Source organism: Chanos chanos, chromosome 10, assembly GCF_902362185.1.
Source record: "Chanos chanos chromosome 10, fChaCha1.1, whole genome shotgun sequence".
In the NCBI taxonomy this organism is placed as follows: domain Eukaryota; kingdom Metazoa; phylum Chordata; class Actinopteri; order Gonorynchiformes; family Chanidae; genus Chanos; species Chanos chanos.
Genome location: NC_044504.1, coordinates 10628022 through 10647077, shown reverse-complemented (window position 1 = coordinate 10647077; position 19056 = coordinate 10628022). Strand labels below are relative to the sequence as shown.

General features: G+C 41.0%; 2 protein-coding genes across 2 annotated transcripts; one reads left to right on the top strand and one right to left on the bottom strand.

Annotated features, from left to right (window-relative positions):
- Positions 1-1642: 1642 nt before the first annotated feature.
- Positions 1643-7421, bottom strand: rprd1b (regulation of nuclear pre-mRNA domain containing 1B). Its single transcript, XM_030786146.1, has 7 exons — positions 6490-7421; positions 6106-6235; positions 5857-5996; positions 5503-5621; positions 4282-4408; positions 3816-3991; positions 1643-2996 (listed from the first exon to the last, which is right to left on the bottom strand). The coding sequence occupies exons 1-7, from the start codon at positions 6638-6640 to the stop codon at positions 2847-2849; spliced, it is 993 nt and encodes a 330-aa protein (XP_030642006.1). The 5' UTR covers positions 6641-7421; the 3' UTR covers positions 1643-2846.
- A 978-nt stretch (positions 7422-8399) lies between these two features.
- On the top strand, positions 8400-17731 carry tti1 (TELO2 interacting protein 1). The gene is made up of 7 exons (XM_030787024.1): positions 8400-10689; positions 10945-11106; positions 11344-11492; positions 12298-12438; positions 13273-13477; positions 16120-16207; positions 17241-17731. Exons 1-7 carry the CDS (start codon positions 8400-8402, stop codon positions 17440-17442), a joined length of 3237 nt encoding a protein of 1078 aa, XP_030642884.1. The 3' UTR covers positions 17443-17731.
- The last annotated feature ends 1325 nt before the right edge of the window (positions 17732-19056 follow it).

Sequence of the window (19056 nt, the reverse complement as noted above, 5' to 3'; positions counted from 1 at the left end):
ATATTACTTCTCATCCACACCCCACCCCTCCCACATCATCTCTCCTGTCTACCAATCAGCTTCATGGGATTAATAAAGGTATTCTAAAGGTTATCAAACATTTAAGACCAGAATTCTATTAGTCTCAGGAAGAACCAAAATAATATGGACGTGGTCCGTTGGTGATTGTTTGCATCTGTTGCAGGTGTTGCTTCTGTCTGGGCATGTCTTTCCTAGTTTGGCATTTTTGAGATGGACTCAGTGTAAGGTCTTACACTTTTCCAGATCAGGTCTAGCACATACAGAGGAGGAGTGTACCAGGGTGGGTATCTGAACCCATTCCTTGTCAGATTTTGCAATTGCTAGGTGCTGCTCCCGTGAGACTTCGAAGGGTACAGTAGAGTCTGGGTTAAAGGGGTCAACAGACTCATAGATAACTTCGACAAGTTGCCTTTGACTATTATCAAGGGAGAAGAGAAAATCAATTTTGAAGTGAGGAGGCTAGATGGGTAATTGGGGAGCCTGATATTATATGAAATGCCTGATCTGAAAGATGTGAAAAAGGTCAGCCCGAAAAGGTCAAACTCTCAAAGGCGGCACCTTTGTTGGACCAGATGTGAAGAACTGAGACTGAGCAAGAGGGTGGGAATAGATGATTGTTTAGAATTGCGACTAGAGTTGAGGATCTGTGCAGGCCAAAATGCTTCTGAAATGGAGCCCACATTTTGATAGTGTTCACAACAGTAGGGGTTCTCAGTAATGTTTTTGTTCGCGAGGGGAAATTGGGAGCAGATCAGAGTGAACCAAAGATTGTGAGGAAGACCATTTCCATTTTGAAGGCAGATTATTTCCCTCTTAAAAGCAAAAGGTTAAACCAACATTGTGTTTATATTTATGTAGGGATTTCTGTCAGAACTCAAAATATACTTTGAATGTGCTAGTGCTAGAACAACATAATGAAACATTAATGCTTTAACGCCGCTGTACAGGTATAGTCATAAAACATATTTGAAATGTGAAATTGTTAAAGTACAAAAGTAGAAAGGCAATACCGTGGGTCAAGGAACAGAGAAAAATTATTTTTACTTATTTGCCTTATTAACCCTATGATAACAGATAAACAGTATTCTACTCAGAGCTTTTTAATTATTATTTTCCCTTATTATATAAGAGATTATCTATACCTTATACCCAAGATCTTCTTCTGCCAATACCCCCTTTTCTGCCCTCTTTGTTAATAGATAGAGCACCCAGTTTTACATGGGAGAGCCTAGTGTAAAGGATAGCACAACATCTTTCTAATCACACAGGGTCACATAGAAAATAAACAAACACTGGCTTTGAACTTTCTCCGTCTTCGGGATTTCTGTGAGTAGGAAATGTCTAGAAAATTTTGCCACTACAATTCATTGTTAGTTATACAGTATAAACTATCAGTTACTTATGGACTGTTTTTTATTTAAATTGCCAGGTTAAAAATGCTGATGGTTCAGACTGCACTGACTTGCATGGGCTGTGAACTACCCATCATGATTGCATTAGGAAAGATGACTCACTTCAGTAAGGCAACTAAGAAGAATGTGGCTCTCTGTTTATTGAATCACAACATGGACAAAGAAAAACTTGAAGGAAAAGCTGTCTGGAAGTTAATGTCCCAATTTATTATGTGTTTGCTCAAAAACAAATGACCAAAGAAAAAGTCTGTCAAAGAACAGCATTTGCAGAAGAATATTCCTCACATCAACAAAGCTAAAACAATGAGGAAAGCACTTTTTAGAACCCTACACACTACTGCTCCACAGCAAGGACAAGCGATTTAGCATGAACACAGTGACACGCCAGGGCACTTAGCATAGACTAGCTTAGCCAAAACACCCATTACCTGTCAGTGACTTCAGTCAGTACAAGTCCGTCACTAACAGGTTGTTTTAGCTGAGTGGATTCACTGCATTTACTGAGTGTCTGACAACATAAGTGTTTAGCTGAATCGCTCAATTGGCTGGATCTCAGAGGTCAGACACAGAATGTGGATGGATGTCAGAGGTCAGAGAAGAAACTGTGGTTGGATGTCAGAGGTCAGACAGAGAGAAGACTGCGATTGGATGTCAGAGGTCAGACAGAGAGAAGACTGCGATTGGATGTCGGAGGTCAGACAGAGAGAGGACTACTAATAATTACTGTTATTGGTAATAATTCAAAAATAAACCAAGTCGGCTCACTGCACACTTTAGGAAACTCTGGGAGACTGACTGAATTCATAAAGCAGTCTATATTATAACAATTGTGATTTGATGTGGGTTATTTCCATAGCATAGCATGTAGCATTTTACCAAACAGGATGAAGCTTTTTGACGTGAAAACAGATGGTCATATATCACTTAAGCTCTTTCTGCAAAAGAAAAAAACAAAAAACAAACAAAAAATCCTGAACTGTTGGTTTTAGCTGAGCAGCTGGTAACAGTGAGGTCTAGTCTTGGATGACCTTTAGTTGATACAGAAAAAAAGCCCTCATTTGGCTAACTTTAACATAGCCTAACCAGAGGAGGAAGAGAGCTAAAGCACATTTGCTGAACTCATTGGATTGCTGGACAATGCTCCTGTAATACACATCAAATGTGTTAATGCTGTCTCCCTTTTCACCAGGCTAGGGGCGAGGCTTCTTAGAAGTCATCAGTGTGGGCCATCGTTCTACACAATGTGCAAGACAGCCTTTTTCCTCTGTTTGTGTTGACAGCTCGGCTGAGGTGCTTTTACTTGGATCCTGCTCACCCATTTTTCTCTCAGATCATTGTCAAAGCAGTTTACAAGGCTAGTTGTCCTTTCAGGGCTGTGAACTGAAGTCTATAAGCCCCAGAGGAGGGCCAGGCTCAGTCAGTGGAGAAGAGGTCTCCTGCTGAGGGAAGAGGGGCTAGACCCCCAGTGACGTTGGGTAACAGTGACAGGTCTGGTAGGCTCTGGATGTGAGACTTGAGCTCCTTCCGCACCTGGGTGACACGGGCCAGCTTCTGTTTGTACTCCTGTAACAAGGAACGATAAGCCCCTTTACACACACAGTCTTCAGTACTTACACCGAGTTAAAAACCTTAGGAAAGCACCGTCTCTTCTCTTGACTGTAATAAGTAACAGAGCACCGGCTGACTGTGGCTGCCATTGTAAATAAGAAAAATGTATTTCCTCGTCAAACTGTTCTAGTTAACCTGTACAGCAGACATAATAAACCGCTCTCTTTTCCAACGTACAGTGGCGGAAATAGGTAGGAACATAGGTCGCATGAACACATGTTGAAGTTTACACATTTCTCTTAAAGCTTAGAGTACCACACAAAGATGAATGACTATATTTCTATGTTTCAATCTGTATAAAACCCCAAATTCCCACCAGATATGTGGTGAATACACTCTCTCACTGGATTTCACTGAGTTTGCTAGTTAGAGATTAGTGTCTATCTTTCCCTGTGCAAAAGGCCAGCTGGGCCACAGCAGATGATTGAGCAATGTTTTAAAACACTGATAGTGGATGTAGAACAACAATGATATCGTAGAAACGTCTGACATAAATTAAATTACCATTAACATTTAAGCTTTGGTATTTACAAGCAAAAATCATAATGCAATATTAAGCTGAATTACCCATGTTTTAAATGAACTTAGAGAGTGGCCTAGATTCTGTTGGAAACAGCTCTGTCATCTTTCATCAATGAAAACGTTACAGAAAACCTGGTCTAGGACAGGTCATTCACATATTAAAATGTGCCTATTATATTTGGAAAAGGTCTTTCATTGCACCTTTACTCTGGACTTGTCTTCAATTATGAATGCAATTAGTGTGTAAATTACCTCTAGTTTCTTCTCCCTCTCAACGAGCGCCTCTTTCTGGCTGTGGATATACTCTGTCAGCATGCGAGCCAGCTGTCTCCTATCTTCCAGCTCAGCTGCCAGACGTCCATTGTACTCTGCCAGCAGCAGGCAGGCCTCGTCGACAATCTTTGACAGCTTATCTGCAGCCTCCTTGTCTATGAGTGTGAGCACGTGCAAAATTAATAAAGCAGATACAATAAATAAAGTATGTATAAGCGATTTTGATATGGAACTTCTACCTGGGATAAACTTTGGATATTGTTCCAAGACAAAATGGTTACAAAGTGTTTTTAAATACCAACTTTAGCCTTGGACCTTGGGGCCAGGAAAAAATGATTACATCCTCATTATGAAATCACTTCTGTGAAATATTTAAGTTCCGTATTTTTACTAAATGTCACACAGTAAGGCTTAAAAAAAGTAGAAGAAAAAGTGCCTCTGTTACCTGTTATTTTTTCGAGCAGGGACACATCTTGCACCTCTTGGGGCAGAGAGGCGATTTTCTGTCGCACAGCCGCGTCACCAGAGGCGGCATTCTCCAGATCCTGCAGGGCTTTGATCAGGTCCTCTGTCTGCTCAGAGTAGAGGAAGTCAAAACAAAGCAAAAAGAGGGAAGTGGTGACTTTACACTCAAAAAATGAAGCAAAACAAATTCATTTCAGAGTCATATACAAAATTTTAATTCTTACATAAATCATAACAATAAAAAGAAACTTTTTTCATAAATATTAACCTCATATAGAAAGTGTGAAAGACTAAGGCCGACAATTTCAATAAGAGGGGAGAAAAAGTCATTTATAAGTGGATGCAGAGCCAATCCCAAATTTTAAACCTGAGTGATAAGACCAATATCAATTTGAGAGCATACTAGGCTCTGTTTTGTTTATGTGGCACATATTATTCCTTTTCTCACAACTTATATACATTTTGTAAAGTAACCATATCTTATGTAAGAGTGAACAGTCCAACATCCATAATTGGTCTATATGTGAAAATGATCAAAAATAGAGATGCATAATAAATCGAGCAATATAAAACATTTAAGCCCATCACAGTAATCAGACAGGGTAGGCTTATTCATACTTTCACAGATGAGTAAGAATGGAGGCCAACAACTGACATATCAAACTAGACCGCTCAACGGTCAAGGGAGAAAACTGGATGAGTGATCTAAGTGTGTATTTACACTGTGAGCAAAGGGTAAAAACACACCAAAATCTCCACACCTTGTTCCAAAGCTGAAGGCCACAACGTTATGGTGACATATTAATAACCACAATATCAATCAACTTGCATAAACTTGCGAGACATCAAGCTTTCTTTACCAGCTGTGGACACTGAGTTGTAGGCCCATGTCTACTGTGGACTCTGAGTTTGCTGGTTATTAAGCTAACTCGTTAAAATGACATGATGACATTTGTGCCCTTAGTTCAATCCACTGAAATACCACCAGAGCAAATGCAAAACAAATGGGTTCGATAATATGAAAGGTGCTCCGTTAAGAAATGCATGCACTACTTGAGCACACTGGTGCTCTTTCTGCATATACCAATAAATCAGTCAAAGGCAACTATACACCGATACATTGTTGAAAACAAAACTCTGTCAAGACCTAACAGTAATCCTAATGATATCATCTCGTCAACCAGTGATGATGTCCACATACCAACTGAGGTCCTGTTGTATCTGTTTCCCTCGGAGAAAAGTGACCCCTGTAGTCGTCATCATCATCCTCATCTTCCTCTTGGACCTTCTGGAAGGTTCTTTTAGAGCCTCTTTTCTCTTCTACAACACACATGAGGTCACATGAAGATTACAAGCCTGACAGTAAACCAACTGTGCTCTTAGCTCAGCATGACAAATTACTTGAACGTAGCCTATATGTTTCCCTTCTTCACACATTTTAACACATACCCTGAAATTCACTCTTCAGGTGTTCAATATTTAGCACTGACATTGTTTCCAGCCATTTGCACATACCTGGCACTGTATGAACAATCAAGCCCAACCTCCAACTTACCCCCAAACTTCTGCTTTGGGCTGTTTGAGTCTTCAATGGCAAGCTTCAATTGCTGAATGAAGTCAGCTCTGTAAAGGTTGCGCTCCTGCCAAATGTTTAGCAGTCTCTCCATGTGTTTCTTACAGCCGTCATCCCCCTCTCTGTGAATGACAAAACCAAACTGTAAAACGTGGTTCAAAGTAGGCCAAACTAAAGCTTGATGTAGCTGTTGTATTACACTCATTTATGCACGTGGCATCGTGTACCTACCGTGCTACATGTGAGCAAGCGTCAACAAGGACACCCTCAAAATCACGAGTGAATTCAGGGCCCTTCTTCTTACTATTTTGAATGACGTCGTTTGCAAGGTAGAGGAAAGTTAGTTTCCTGCTGCTTTTTGCTAAAAAAAAAAAAAAAAAGACAATATATGAGATTGAATTGAAGTGACAATACAGTTGAAGTTATGCTATGTCGCTACTCAAAACCAAGTATCAAAGCACACAGCACCATCCGGAAACAGAAAACTATGATACCTCTTAAATTAAAAATTATGAACATGTAATGATCTAGCTTATCAAGTTGAGTCAGCAGATTAGAGACAACACTTTTACAACACAAAGTAAACCAAAGTCTGGCGCACTTTCTTTGCCTTACCTTTTTTCATTTCTTTGTGCCACACGCGCACTATGTTTGAAGAATGTTTGCGATGATGAATAATCCATAACGACAAGGTTTGAACACTTTGCTGGGAGTTGCTCAGTTCCGACAATTTTTTCTCCAATGCAGATTCAGAAAAAGACGACATGCTTTGACTGTGCCCCGACTGTTACTTAACGTTAAGATCGATGTAAAACTTTAAGAATATTCTTTTAAATACTGTGACTTGACAACAGGTAGTTAGCAGCTGACGACTTGTGTTTTCATAGCAACAGCTATGAAACAGGCTACAGTCAGAGATCACACCGTTTGCTCCCTAGTAAATCCAACATTTCACTTTGTGAATGTGATTTCAACGCTGGCGGTGTTTTGCTTAAGTGTACTTTGTTCTTACCAACACTAAAATCACCTCCGCAGACCACGAGTATACACTGATTACTTCTGTAGTGGACATAAATATTTGGCTAGCTAGTTTGTAACGTAGCTGTGCCACAGATAATGAGGCAATATGAGATAAGAAGTACAGCTACAGCTAACAAGCTAGCTACGTTAGGTATACTCCAACTAAATCAATTTCACCAAGCGTGAGTTACACAGTAATGTTGTCTAGATTGCAACTAGGATCTCAATGCAGCCAAAAAGTTAAGTTGTAACGGAAAGGGTAGTTATGAATTAATTAAAATGTATTTCTGCATTGAATGCCTACCAACTACAAGCAAACATCGCTATCTAGATAGCATAAGGCTAGCAAGCACTGACTAATCAGCAAGCTAACAAATCCTTGTACGGACATTCACAAGTCAGTTGACCTCAGTTAATTAACACGAATCCTCTCCACTTTCTCAGCGTTTCCACGGCAAGCAGCTAACTGGCAAAACGCGTTACAAAGCTTATTGAAACATCTGGTTTTCTGCGTGAAATTACCCATGTATTGGGCCTAGCTTCGCAAGTTTCCACCAGTTAAGATGGCGGAAAATGTTTTTTACCCAGAGTTCAAACGTGGGAACACGTGCTTATGGTTTACTGGGACGTAATTAAACTCTGTACGAATTGTGGTTTAGATAAGTGTGCAAAATTCTCAGTGTACTGACTTCGACTTCTAGTGGCTTTATTTTACTTGTAAACTGTGCGGCAAAATATTACGTGTGTGTCTTCTTGCGGAACTTGTAACGAATACATTCTGTCGCGAAATAGTGACGTACCTGTGCTCGACGAATGACGCGTAACACTTTGCGCTCAAGTTGGTCACTGAACTACACGCTTACATCTGAACAGTACCTTCAAAAGCGTTTTGGATGGCCGGCTTTTGATGTTGCTAGTATCGGCATCACGGTCTGAAGGTAGTTCACCGCTTGTTTAGTGTTTAGTGTCATTTAGGGGGGGTGATTGTTTGTAGATTCAGCTTAAAATGTTTTTCTCCATTAAGAATAAAATAGTGTCACCAAGCTTTCCTCTCGTCACTTATGTACGATCCATCCGTTAGATTTTATACTGAATATACTTGCACAACAAACAAGTGTAAGAGATATCCGTAAGATCTAAACTAACCGTGGGGCAATAGGAAATGAATGCTGGCTAAGGAGAGACATCAGTAAAGCACGGAACAGTTAATGAGATTAAGCTGAAATCTGACACACTGTTTTTCAGTATAAGAAAAAGTGAAGGTGAATAACAAAGCCAACAAACATTACTAATCAGTGTTTTATGTTATGGGAATAATGGAAACTAGTTCTGTGTTCTGTGTTCTCCTTATTTCTTAGGGAGTGTCACAATAACTTACATTTATAAACACTGAATAACAATGAAGTCCATGTCAGCTTGAACATTCTAACAAAATATGTTTGCTTGTTTTCATAGACCATCACAGTTTCCTAGAGGCTGATTCATGCACAAATGAGGTTTTCAGCATGCATATGGAGCAGATTGACGACCCAAAGATTGCTTTTGCTTTCTTACGTCCGTCTTGTGTGCTCCTCACTCAAGAACCCACCGTGTCCAACGTTAAGGCCCTTAGAGAAAATCTACACAGTGTAAGTGATGGGGCACTGCAACAGCTGCAAGACTATGTTCTGTTCCCACTTCGCTTCGTTCTTAAGACCCCGGGGTCAAAACGTGAGGGCCTCATTCAGGGCGTCATGGAAGCCATGGCGTATGTACTGGAGAACACCTGCATACGTAGCTGGGAGTCACTGCGAGATCTCTTCTCTGAGCTGTGCCTTTCCATCTGCTCTCCTACTGACCCCGGACAGCCAGCTCCAGTCTCAGAGGAGCTGAAGACAGCTGTATTACGATGCTTGGATGCACTCTTACACTCAGCTTATGGCGACATAATCTTTCAGCTTTATGAGCCCACCATGCTGCCTGGTCTGGGTGCAGCCATTTCCCTTCTCTTGGCGTTAGCAGAACATGAGAGGGCACGTGGAGTGCAGGAAGCTGCACTTAAGTGCTTGCTCTCTCTGCTTTTACAGTGTGATTGCCCAAAGGAACACGTGGCAGTAGGCCAGGATCAGAGATATGTGCTCGGTGATGCTTTTGCCTCATTTTTGCCTGGCATTACCCGTGCTCTTAGCCATGTGATCAGTGGTGACGTGAGGCAGGGACATGCTGTGACTGTTAAAGCCATGAGGATGTGGAGTAGGACAGTGGGACTGGTCATGGAAGATGACCAGCTTCAGACCAAGAGAGCAAAACCAAAGGTAGCCAGTGAGCTTGGCAGGATAGGGGAGCTAATAGTACACAGGACTTCCTCATGGAGCAAGGCAACTGCAAAGAGGCTGAACCTTGTTTTACAAAAGATCATTAGCTGCACTTCAGCCCACCGACATTGGAGAGTGCGGCTTGAACTGGTGAACCTGTCAGACCAGCTCCTGACCAAATGCAACAACTCTTTGGGTGAGTGTATTGGCCCTCTAATGGAGGCACTGGTTGGGGCAGTCAACGACGAAGATCTCACAGTTCGGGAGAGGTGCAGCCTTGTGCTCAAAGAGATTGCCCAGAGAAACCAAACTACAGGTGGTCAGGCCTTCATAGATGTGTTATCCGAGAACCTCCACACTTTGGCATCCTCTCTACCCCGGCTCATGAGAACGACTGACGATCAACGAAAGCTCTTTCTTCTCAATGTGTTCTTAGGTTACCTCAAGATCCTGGGGCCCCAAGTTGAGGTGGTGCTGTCCTCGGCAGCCCACCTTCAGCGCATCTCCAGAGGACTCATGCAAGTGTTGGAACTGGATGTAATGGATGTGAGAATCGTGGAGGAACGTAGTGCGGTAACTCATGTAGACCTTAGACCCGAACTGTATAACACACGCTCTCAGAGAAAGCATTTCCTTTACTTCACTGATGATAGGATATTCTCAGTGCTTGGGAAGATCTGCCGGACGTTAGGTTACTATGGAAACCTTTATCTTCTCGTGGACCACTTCATGGACCTCTATAAGGAGTCTTCAGTTTACAGGAAACAAAGCGCCCTGGTCCTCAATGACATCATTGCAGGGGCCACAGGTACTGGAGTAGAGGTTTTCACTGACAGGCATTCTGGGATAAACCAGGAGGACCTGATGTCAGTAATTCAGTCCATAATTGAGGAATACATAAGTGTCAACAACTGGCAACTCTCCACTGTCACTGACGAGTCAAATAGTGAGCCAAAGGACAAGCTCAATCAGTCTCATGTTCTTCCTGTATGTAATAACCTTGAAAGAGACAAACTGCAGCTGGTTCTAGAAGCTAAGTGCACAACAGTACATCAGCTCAACAGTAATATCTGGCAGATCTGCATTCAGCTGGAGGGGATTGGCACCTTTGCCCTAGTGCTGGGCTCTGATTTTCGATCAGTTCTGATGACTACGCTATATCCTGTCCTGGAGAAGGCTGGTGATGACTCACTGTTGGTTAGCCAGTCTGCCCTTTGCACTTTGAATGACTTATGTCAAGCATGTGCTTATAGCTCCCCAAAGGAGCTTATCATCGCAAATTCAGACTATTTACTCAATGATGTCTCTCTAAACTTGGGGAGACCAAGCGTCCATCCTCATGCTCCTCGGGTTCTTGCTGTCATGTTTTCTCACTCTGACGCCAGCCTGCTCCCTCTAGTGATAGATGTGGTCCAGGATGTGCTGGTGGCCCTGGACCTGAGCTATGATCAGAGAGCACCTCTCTTCTGTGCTGTCCTCCACACACTCTTGAAAGCCATGGGTTAGGCTCCATTACTCTTAATTTTTTTTTTATAATATCTCTTACGGTAACTAAACTAGCCGCAAATGTTGCAGATTATTGTACTGAAACAAATAGAGTGACAGAAGCTGAAGAATGTGTTACTTGTCACTTATTTTTACATATCTTACACTCATGTTTATAATTTCATAATTCTGCTAAAAATTAGAGAGAGCCTCTTAAACTATAAAAATTTCAAATGAGAGCATATGATTTTTTTTTTCCCCATCCATTCAGTACAATGGTTTCCAACTCATAATGGACAAAAGAAGCTACCTGCTGGTGTCAGTGTGGAGCCACAAACCAATTTCAGTGTGAAGCAGTTTCTGGTGGATTACTGCAGACAGAAGGAACTGGCAGAGGGTATAGGAGCAGATGAAGAAGATCCAAATGACTCAGGTTTCAGTTTAAGCGCATCTTCAGTTTAAGCACATCTTAAGCACAGATTGTTACAATACTCTCAAGGAAATCGCTTTTTTCTTTTCCTTTTCGTTTTCAGCTTTCTGTCTGTCCCTCACTGCGGGTTATCCTCCCTCGTCAGCTTTTTAAACCTTTCAGTCTTCTGTGTTAGTTAGCTGACTGAGTGTGTGTTTCATAAGCATATAGTTCACTCATTTCCGCCTCCTATCCTTACAGACATTCCTCCATCGCCGTCCTGTCGTGAGGAGAATATAGATGGTCCAGACATGAAGCCAGAGCTGCCATCTCATGTCACCATTGCCAAAGACATCATGGAGCGCTGCATTCATTTTCTGTCTGATCCCAGCCTAAGAATACGACTCAAGGTATTGTATCACGCCAGACAAAGCATTGGTTATCGTCTGAACACTTACAGGGCTATGAGAGAGTAAGTGGTCCAACTGAAAAAGCCTTGTGTTCTTTTAAACTCATCTGAACATATCTGAATTTTGTTTCAGTGAAGACACAGAAAAAAATCCTTATATTTCTATTACTTGGGGGGGGGGGGGGGGGGGGGATTTATTCAGTTTAGTCGACATAACCGCAATTTTTGTTGGGGTAGAAAATTTAAATACACCCCATAGTTTTGGTTCCAGACATTGTGTGATACCACTAAGTTCAAACATGGTGCTCTGTATTCTCAGTGTTGGGAATTTATTAAAAACCAAAACTTTGGTGTTACAGACATCATAATATAGTTAAAGGGCACACCATGACATGAGCCTAGACAAACCACTGCAGTCAGTGAGCTTCATGTTGACTTAGACTTGCAACTGTTGGAGATTCCACTGTTAAACTCTTCATTTTTCTACTAACAACAGGATAATCTGAGGGTAGAAAAGCAATGCTTCAGCTTGTTGTAAACAAATAACAAGTTTGTTAAACTGTAATAAAATTATTTTAGCTTTTTGTATATTGTATGATTTGTTCGCATTTGTCAAAAACAGATCACAAACTAGTGGGCTGAATTGTGTAATGAATCACTGCTGATTATTTTTTTTTTTGTTGTTGTTGATTTTTTTGGTAATTTTTTTTTTCGTTTTGGGATGTTCACATATCAGCCCTCAGCCAAAGGTGAGAGGGCCTAATCCAGGCCTTGGCCTAAAATTATTGTGTTGTTTTGATTCACAGGTCTTAGACATGCTGGAGTTGTGTGTGTGTGTGCTTTCGGAGAAGCAGGATGAACTCTTACCCATGGTTCACCGGTGCTGGTCGGCACTCCTACAGAGACTCATTAATGATGACCCTCTGGTCATACCACGAGCCTTCAGGGTATGATTTGCCTTAACCAATCATAATTAATTTGTGTACCACCTTTCATACAAAGCCTCAAGGGTTTTTTATTGCATGAAAGCCAAAAAGCTGAAAGATGTGGTTTTAATAAAATGCTTTGAGCAAAAACAGGTAACGCTTTATTTTGCAGTCTGCTAATTACCAAATATTAACTAGGAAATGAGATGGTAATAAAATTTAGTTATTAGGATAGGAAGTGCTAAATAATTTCCTGGTAAGTAGATAGAAACGTATTAGGAAACTAGATGGCTGCAACCCTAACCTTAAGCCTAACCATAAACCTAACCCAACCCTAAACCCTAACCATCTAGTTTCCTGGTAGGCTTCCATGTTCTTCCTAGATAATAACTTAGTACTCACTTTACATTTCTAATGGGTACTTTCCAAATAACTATATTTTGTTGCCATTTAGTTTCCTAGTACGTTTCTCTGTACTTACTAGGAAATTATTTAGTACTTCCTGTCCAGTTTTTTTGGGTACTGTCCTAATAACTGTATTTTTTTATTACCATCTCATTTCCTAGTAAACACCTGGTAATTAGCTGACTGTAAAATAAAGCGTTTCCCCAAAAATAAATTAATTAATTATAATAGAATAAATTCTGTCAGATAGATAAAAAGTACCAACAATTAATGTAAGAAAATGCGAAATGCAAAAGGACACGACACAACGTGTTTGGCTTTCTGAAACATTTATGTTGTGTATGCGCTACAGTGGATCACTGTAATCTTTTGGGTTAATCACAGTCATATTACTCTGCCTCCACCCCTGTGGTGGAACTAACGTGTCTCTGTCTTGGCATCGCTCGACAGGTGCTGTGTACGCTGGGCAAGACGTGTGGGGACTTTCTGAGGAAGAGGGTGTCTAAAGAGGTGTTGCCCAAGCTAACTGCCTCCCTGGCCAAGCAAGCACGGATCAGCGCCAAAGCAGGTCCAACCTATGCCCACACAGTAGCATTCAAAGTCCAGCTGGCAGTGTTGGAGGGCCTGGGGCCCCTGTGTGTGTGGCTGGATCTAGGTAGGCTACTGTTACTGTGTGATCTGAAACACTACACTTAAAAAACATGCCAAAACCAGTATGGCCTCTTAACATTTTACTCCCTCATGCAGCAAGATGATTTGTGAAAAAAGCACCAGAATTAAATAACCCTACATTTGATGGAATTAAAAGTCCCTTGTCTTTATGTTGCCTGCATGGATTTAAACAACATAACAAAGCATTTTAATGCTTTAGGAAAGAATTTAAATTCTTTTTCCACGGAACGTTTGTATTCTGAACCAGCAGATGGTCTAAAACTGTCTGTGTCACTGCAAAACCATTGTTGTAATGACAAATAGTTACCGCTAGGTGGCACGTTTGACTGTCTAATGATGGCAAATTAGTGGTCTCTACCCCTTGTGACCGCAGTGAATTGAGCATGTGCATTTCAATGTTCTGTCAGCCACTCTCCCTTCCCCAGTGGATTTAGATCCTGCTACTGTTAGATGCCTAATGTATGCCTCCAAACAAGTCAAAACTGCAGCTAAGGTTGTACACTTTAACCTCAGGCAGCTACAATTTTGAGGAAATGCATTTTATGATGTGCCTTTCATAATGGCTTCTGCTACCTCCTGCCTCACAGGAATTCCATGTCTGTCCTTGTATTCCAGATGGACGCTTCAGTGGAAATGACATTGTAGATTTCCAACGATCTCTTTCCAAATAAATCTCTTGGGGGGGGGGGGGGGGGGGGGGGTGCTCGCACTGTCTTTTTTTTTATATGTCCAATTTACCTTGTCAGTTTGTTAAGAGTGCTCACAGCAAAATAATCTCCATTACCTTTCTAAATAGTCTGTGACGGCCCTTAGGAGAGGACAGGCTGTGGTGCTCTGCATTGTGAGCTGGTGTAGAGATGCCTGTTGAGTGAGGGGAGGATGAAGAGTGAGGGCTCAATTTAAAATGAGGGCTTGGATGGTCGCCCCTGCACTGGGATTTAGAATACAGATTGGTTTAGGGGGGAGGGCCTTGGTGGTGGTGGTGATGGTGGCAGTTGTTTAGGGAGGTAGGGGCGGGGGGAGGTTAGAGCGTACAAAATGTTGGAGTTGCCATGGTTATGAAAGGCACCTGGCGTCAGGAGTGGAATAGTGAACAATCCAATCACTGCCACAGAGAGGTTACTGTGAAAAAATGTGTGAAATCTCTCTCTCTCTTTCTCTCTCTCTTTCTTTCTCTTTCTGTCTCTCGCTCTCTCTCTCTCTTTCTGACTGCAGTGCTTTGTCTCCCTGTTTTTCACTGTTTTTCTCTTCTGTGAAGCTGTGCTCTCTCCACCCTCTATCATCCCTTATTATTATTCTACCTATCCCTCAGTGTGTCTTTCTGGCCTTCAAACTTTCTTTCTCTCTCTTTGTGCCACTTGTGTGACTTCTTTGTCCCTATGACAATCTGTAGATCTTTCAATATCCCCACAGCTGTAAGATACGAGTGTTACGGCTGTGAGAATATTATTTGTATATGTGGAAGTTGTGTAATAATCTGTAATGTGAGTGATGTAATGGGAGAGTTCATGATACACCTTAATTTTGGCAGTGGCAGTGGTCAATTTCTCTGCCTTCCTCTATGGTTTTCAACAACATGCCTGTTCCAGCTGAATGTTCCAGCTGAATGTTGATGGAGTCACATAACAGCCTCTCTGTAGCGTCATCCTCAGCATGGGGCTCTGATCTGGAAAATCTCAGAAATGCTACCACTATAATGTTTTTAAGCTATTATGTTCTTTGCTTATGACTTCTATAACTACTACTTCTTATATTTTCTGCAGCCTCATTGAATTGATTGAACTACAAGGTTACATGACTAAGTTGATAGGTCATTGACTTAATAAGTTTTACATACAAAGAAATCTTGCATTAATCCCTTAGTTCTGGTGGCCACGTATTAAATTCAGAGTTCCTCTTTAATTTGCTGAAAATTGCAGATTTTAATCCAATAACCTGCTGATATGACCTAAATAAAATTGCCAGCAGAGGAGTCTCAACATTACCATGGTGACTGCAGACAAAGAAAACTGCCTTGATGACCTCACATTTGTTTGTTTCTGTTTCGTCCTTTTTCAATATTTGTTTTCATCCAAAGCGTCTTTAATGTTATTTCGGTCAGTACTTTAGTCGAAGTTTAATATTTACCAATATTCAGTAAATGTATTAATGCTTGGCTGACAGACAGAAAAGTGCTTCAAAATCAATCATAAAGGAGGCTTCATTACCTGCCTGCCTTGAGAATATTAACATGATTACACATCACTCAGGAAAACTCTTTTCAGACAAGAAATAGGACTGTTTTTTACCCCCATTTTACAACTAAATATCGTTTCTTGGAAATTAATTGGAATTTTTTTTATTAGACATTCACTAATGGCACAGACATTAATGCCATAGTATATTAGTGTATTTCTAAGTGTATTTTAGGTCATTAAAAATATTGGTAAAAGACAAAAAAAAAAGAAAAGTAAAAAAGTGATGGATAAAAAAACATCTTAGGTACTGACAAGCACTGAGTTAAGGCTTATATTGAGTCCGTATGTTGAACACAGTTAATTAACTTCCCCTTTTACTGTTGTCTGAAAAACTGGTCCAGTGTGGGCTTTTTGTAATGTATTGTTTTGTACATCATTTTTTTTGTAGTTGACTCAGACCTGGACAGTGTGTTGGAGGCCTGTCTGCTGTATCTGAGCTGCAGACAGCCAGCTAAATTGCAAGACGCCAGCCTGAGGTAACCATTTTTAAAGTTGTCAGCATTGATTTGATGCTCATTAACCATAAATGAATCTGAGGAAACAAGCGCTCCCTTTCATATCTTAGTCAGCACCACGCTCAGAAATGATGACTTAAAGCACTCTATTACTCATTTACCATTTTAAACAAAGAAGGCCACTAGCTTTCTTCAAATTATCTTGGTGTTTTGGTTCAGGAAATACAATAGTTTCTTTGTAAGTGTAAATGAGATATGCAAAATGGACAATTAGTAACTGGGTGATGTCACATTAAAGCTGCACACAGAAAGATCTCTGATATTTGGACTTCCAAGCTAAGGGATCTGAAAGGTGGACTTTGAAATTATGTCATTTTTCTCAGGACTGCATACAACCCAGTTTTAATTACATTGTTTTTTTGGTTTCGAGACTAAAAACAACACAGTCTTTGCAACATTAATCAGTCACAAAAATTGTCCACAACCTGTCAGATGTTTGTGCCAAGCAAACATCCTTTTGTTAATAAAATGAAGCATTTTATTCTGTAATGAGATGAACAGCCATGCACTTGGCAAATTAGATGAAACTTTAATGTGCTGAAAAACAGAAGGATTTCCAACAGCCCTTTCATACAGTCAGGTTGTCCGGTATTTCCTTTTAAGAGCCGCTGATTTAATAAGATGGCACGCATAATATGGCCAAGCAAGGTGTTCTCAAAACTGTATCTGGGAACAGTTTTTTGTAACGTTCAGGGGGGCGCAGGGTTCTGTCTAAAGACTGATCTTAGTTTGCTGATCAGGCACTGTGTGTCAAGTCCTATGTGATAATTACCAACACACAATTATGGAGAAATAACAGTTTTGCTCTGATTTCCACATTCATTTAGACAGATCACTGTCAAAGTGCCCCACCGATTTCATAATTTACTTCATAATTTATGTTGAAGTTTTGTAATGTTTTACCACTCCTGTTCAGAAAAAGGGGACTTTTCATCAATTTTTGTGCAAAAAAAGACCCAAGTAGCCATTCTTTTCTCATCCATTTTTCCTCCAGCGTTTTCCAAAATCTCATGGAAGTTGATCCAGATGCCTGCTGGTTTGCTCTGAATGAACTTTACTGTCCTGCGTCATTTGAGCCTCCACACCCAGACCTCCAACCTGTGGAGCTATGTGGGCAGGGTCAGCCAAGGAACGAATATACGGACAACGTCCTAAAACTTCTTTCATTCATCTCAGGAGAATCTCCCAGTATCTGACCACCCAGTGCCTCACCACATACGTTATGGAAGGGGACAGCTTTCTGCAACATGGAAGTCCATGGAAAATGTATTGTCTGACAAGCGTTGTAGGATACACTGAGACTGTCTACTTGCTCCAGTGTCAGTATGTCTATATGCACCATATAAGAAGCTCAAGAGTAATAAAAATGGTTATAAAGGTTGCATCTTTTATGAGAACAAGTTGGAATTTTGAGCAAGCAAAATTGTATTTTGGTGAATGTCCAGTGTTGATGTCATACATTTGCCCTGTAAATGCTGCTGTTTAAATCATCTACCTACCCATCATTTCACCTACTCTTTGGTCACTGCAGTAGACTTTTGTTAATAAAAGAAAAAAATATGAAGAGTGTTTTAGGACTCACAACCGGTTTGTGTACTGAAACTGTCCGTTCCTTTACGCCTATTCAGCTGTTTTATATTCTCAAGGAAATGTGGAATCTAGACCTATTCCAAAATGTCTTCTCACACAATTCCTGTTACTGAGCAAGCTTTGTTCTGCCAGCATTAGCTGTACAGTTATCACATTCCTCTCTGCTACCACATGCAAGTGTTACCCTCCCGTCTGTTTCACCGGCGGGCAACTCACGGTGTCATTTTTGAATATGTTCGTGAGCAGGCTGGTTCGAGCACAGGTAAGCGACCCTGCTTGTTTGTCAGCCCCTGTTACGCCTGTGAGGTCTGAAAGCCACCCTCTTTGACAGTATAATGAATGTGGTCTCCTGAGGGAATAGGAATAAGGTTGTCACATGTACTTTGTGTTAGCGCACTAGCACTTTATCTCTGCCATACTTGGCTATTTATCCAACTGCCAGAGCTGACAGTAGCACCATTTTTCATCAGGCACAAAGGCCTGGTTAGCCTGAGCGTCAGGACCCGGGCTAATCCAATTTCCCCCAAAGCGTAGCTGATAAGTGCATCGACTAGCTTCATTAAAACCAAGTCAAGTCATTAGAGATGACCAAACACTGGCTGACTAAACACTGTTTGAAGCAACCAATGGTTCTTCAGTAATAGACAAGGCAAGATTTAGATGAGGATGGATTGAGAACACTGAACCACATGAGGACCAAATGACACCCCAGTTTCTTTGCCCTGTCATGGGAAAGGAGGACCAACTTCAGTGAAGGTTTTTGATCATGGTTAGGGTAGAGTATCTATTAATTATCTAGTAGTGATAATTTACTAACCATTTCACATTGGTTCACCTGGCTAATATTATTAGATATATGGTTTTGTTAGGTGGACTTAATCAAAGCGAATAAGTCTATCCCCAAACAGGTCGCAAAAGCATGTCTTTACTTTAGAGGAGAGCTTCTGCTCAAGGGAGCCCTGATCTGTAAGATCTGACATATCAAGTGTATGGATCCCTACAGCTATTAGAAGGCATCTCTCTTTAAGCAGGTGTGATTTGACACACATTTGAATGAACCACAAACCCATCTTAATGACTTGGCTCAACATTTTATGCTTCTTCTAGGAATTTTCTAAGCATCTTCTCTTGAATTTTCGAGGACAGGTTTTGCTTACATTTAAATACGAATGCCCTACAGACATCCTAATGTGGTTGACAGTCAGATATTGATTGAAAGT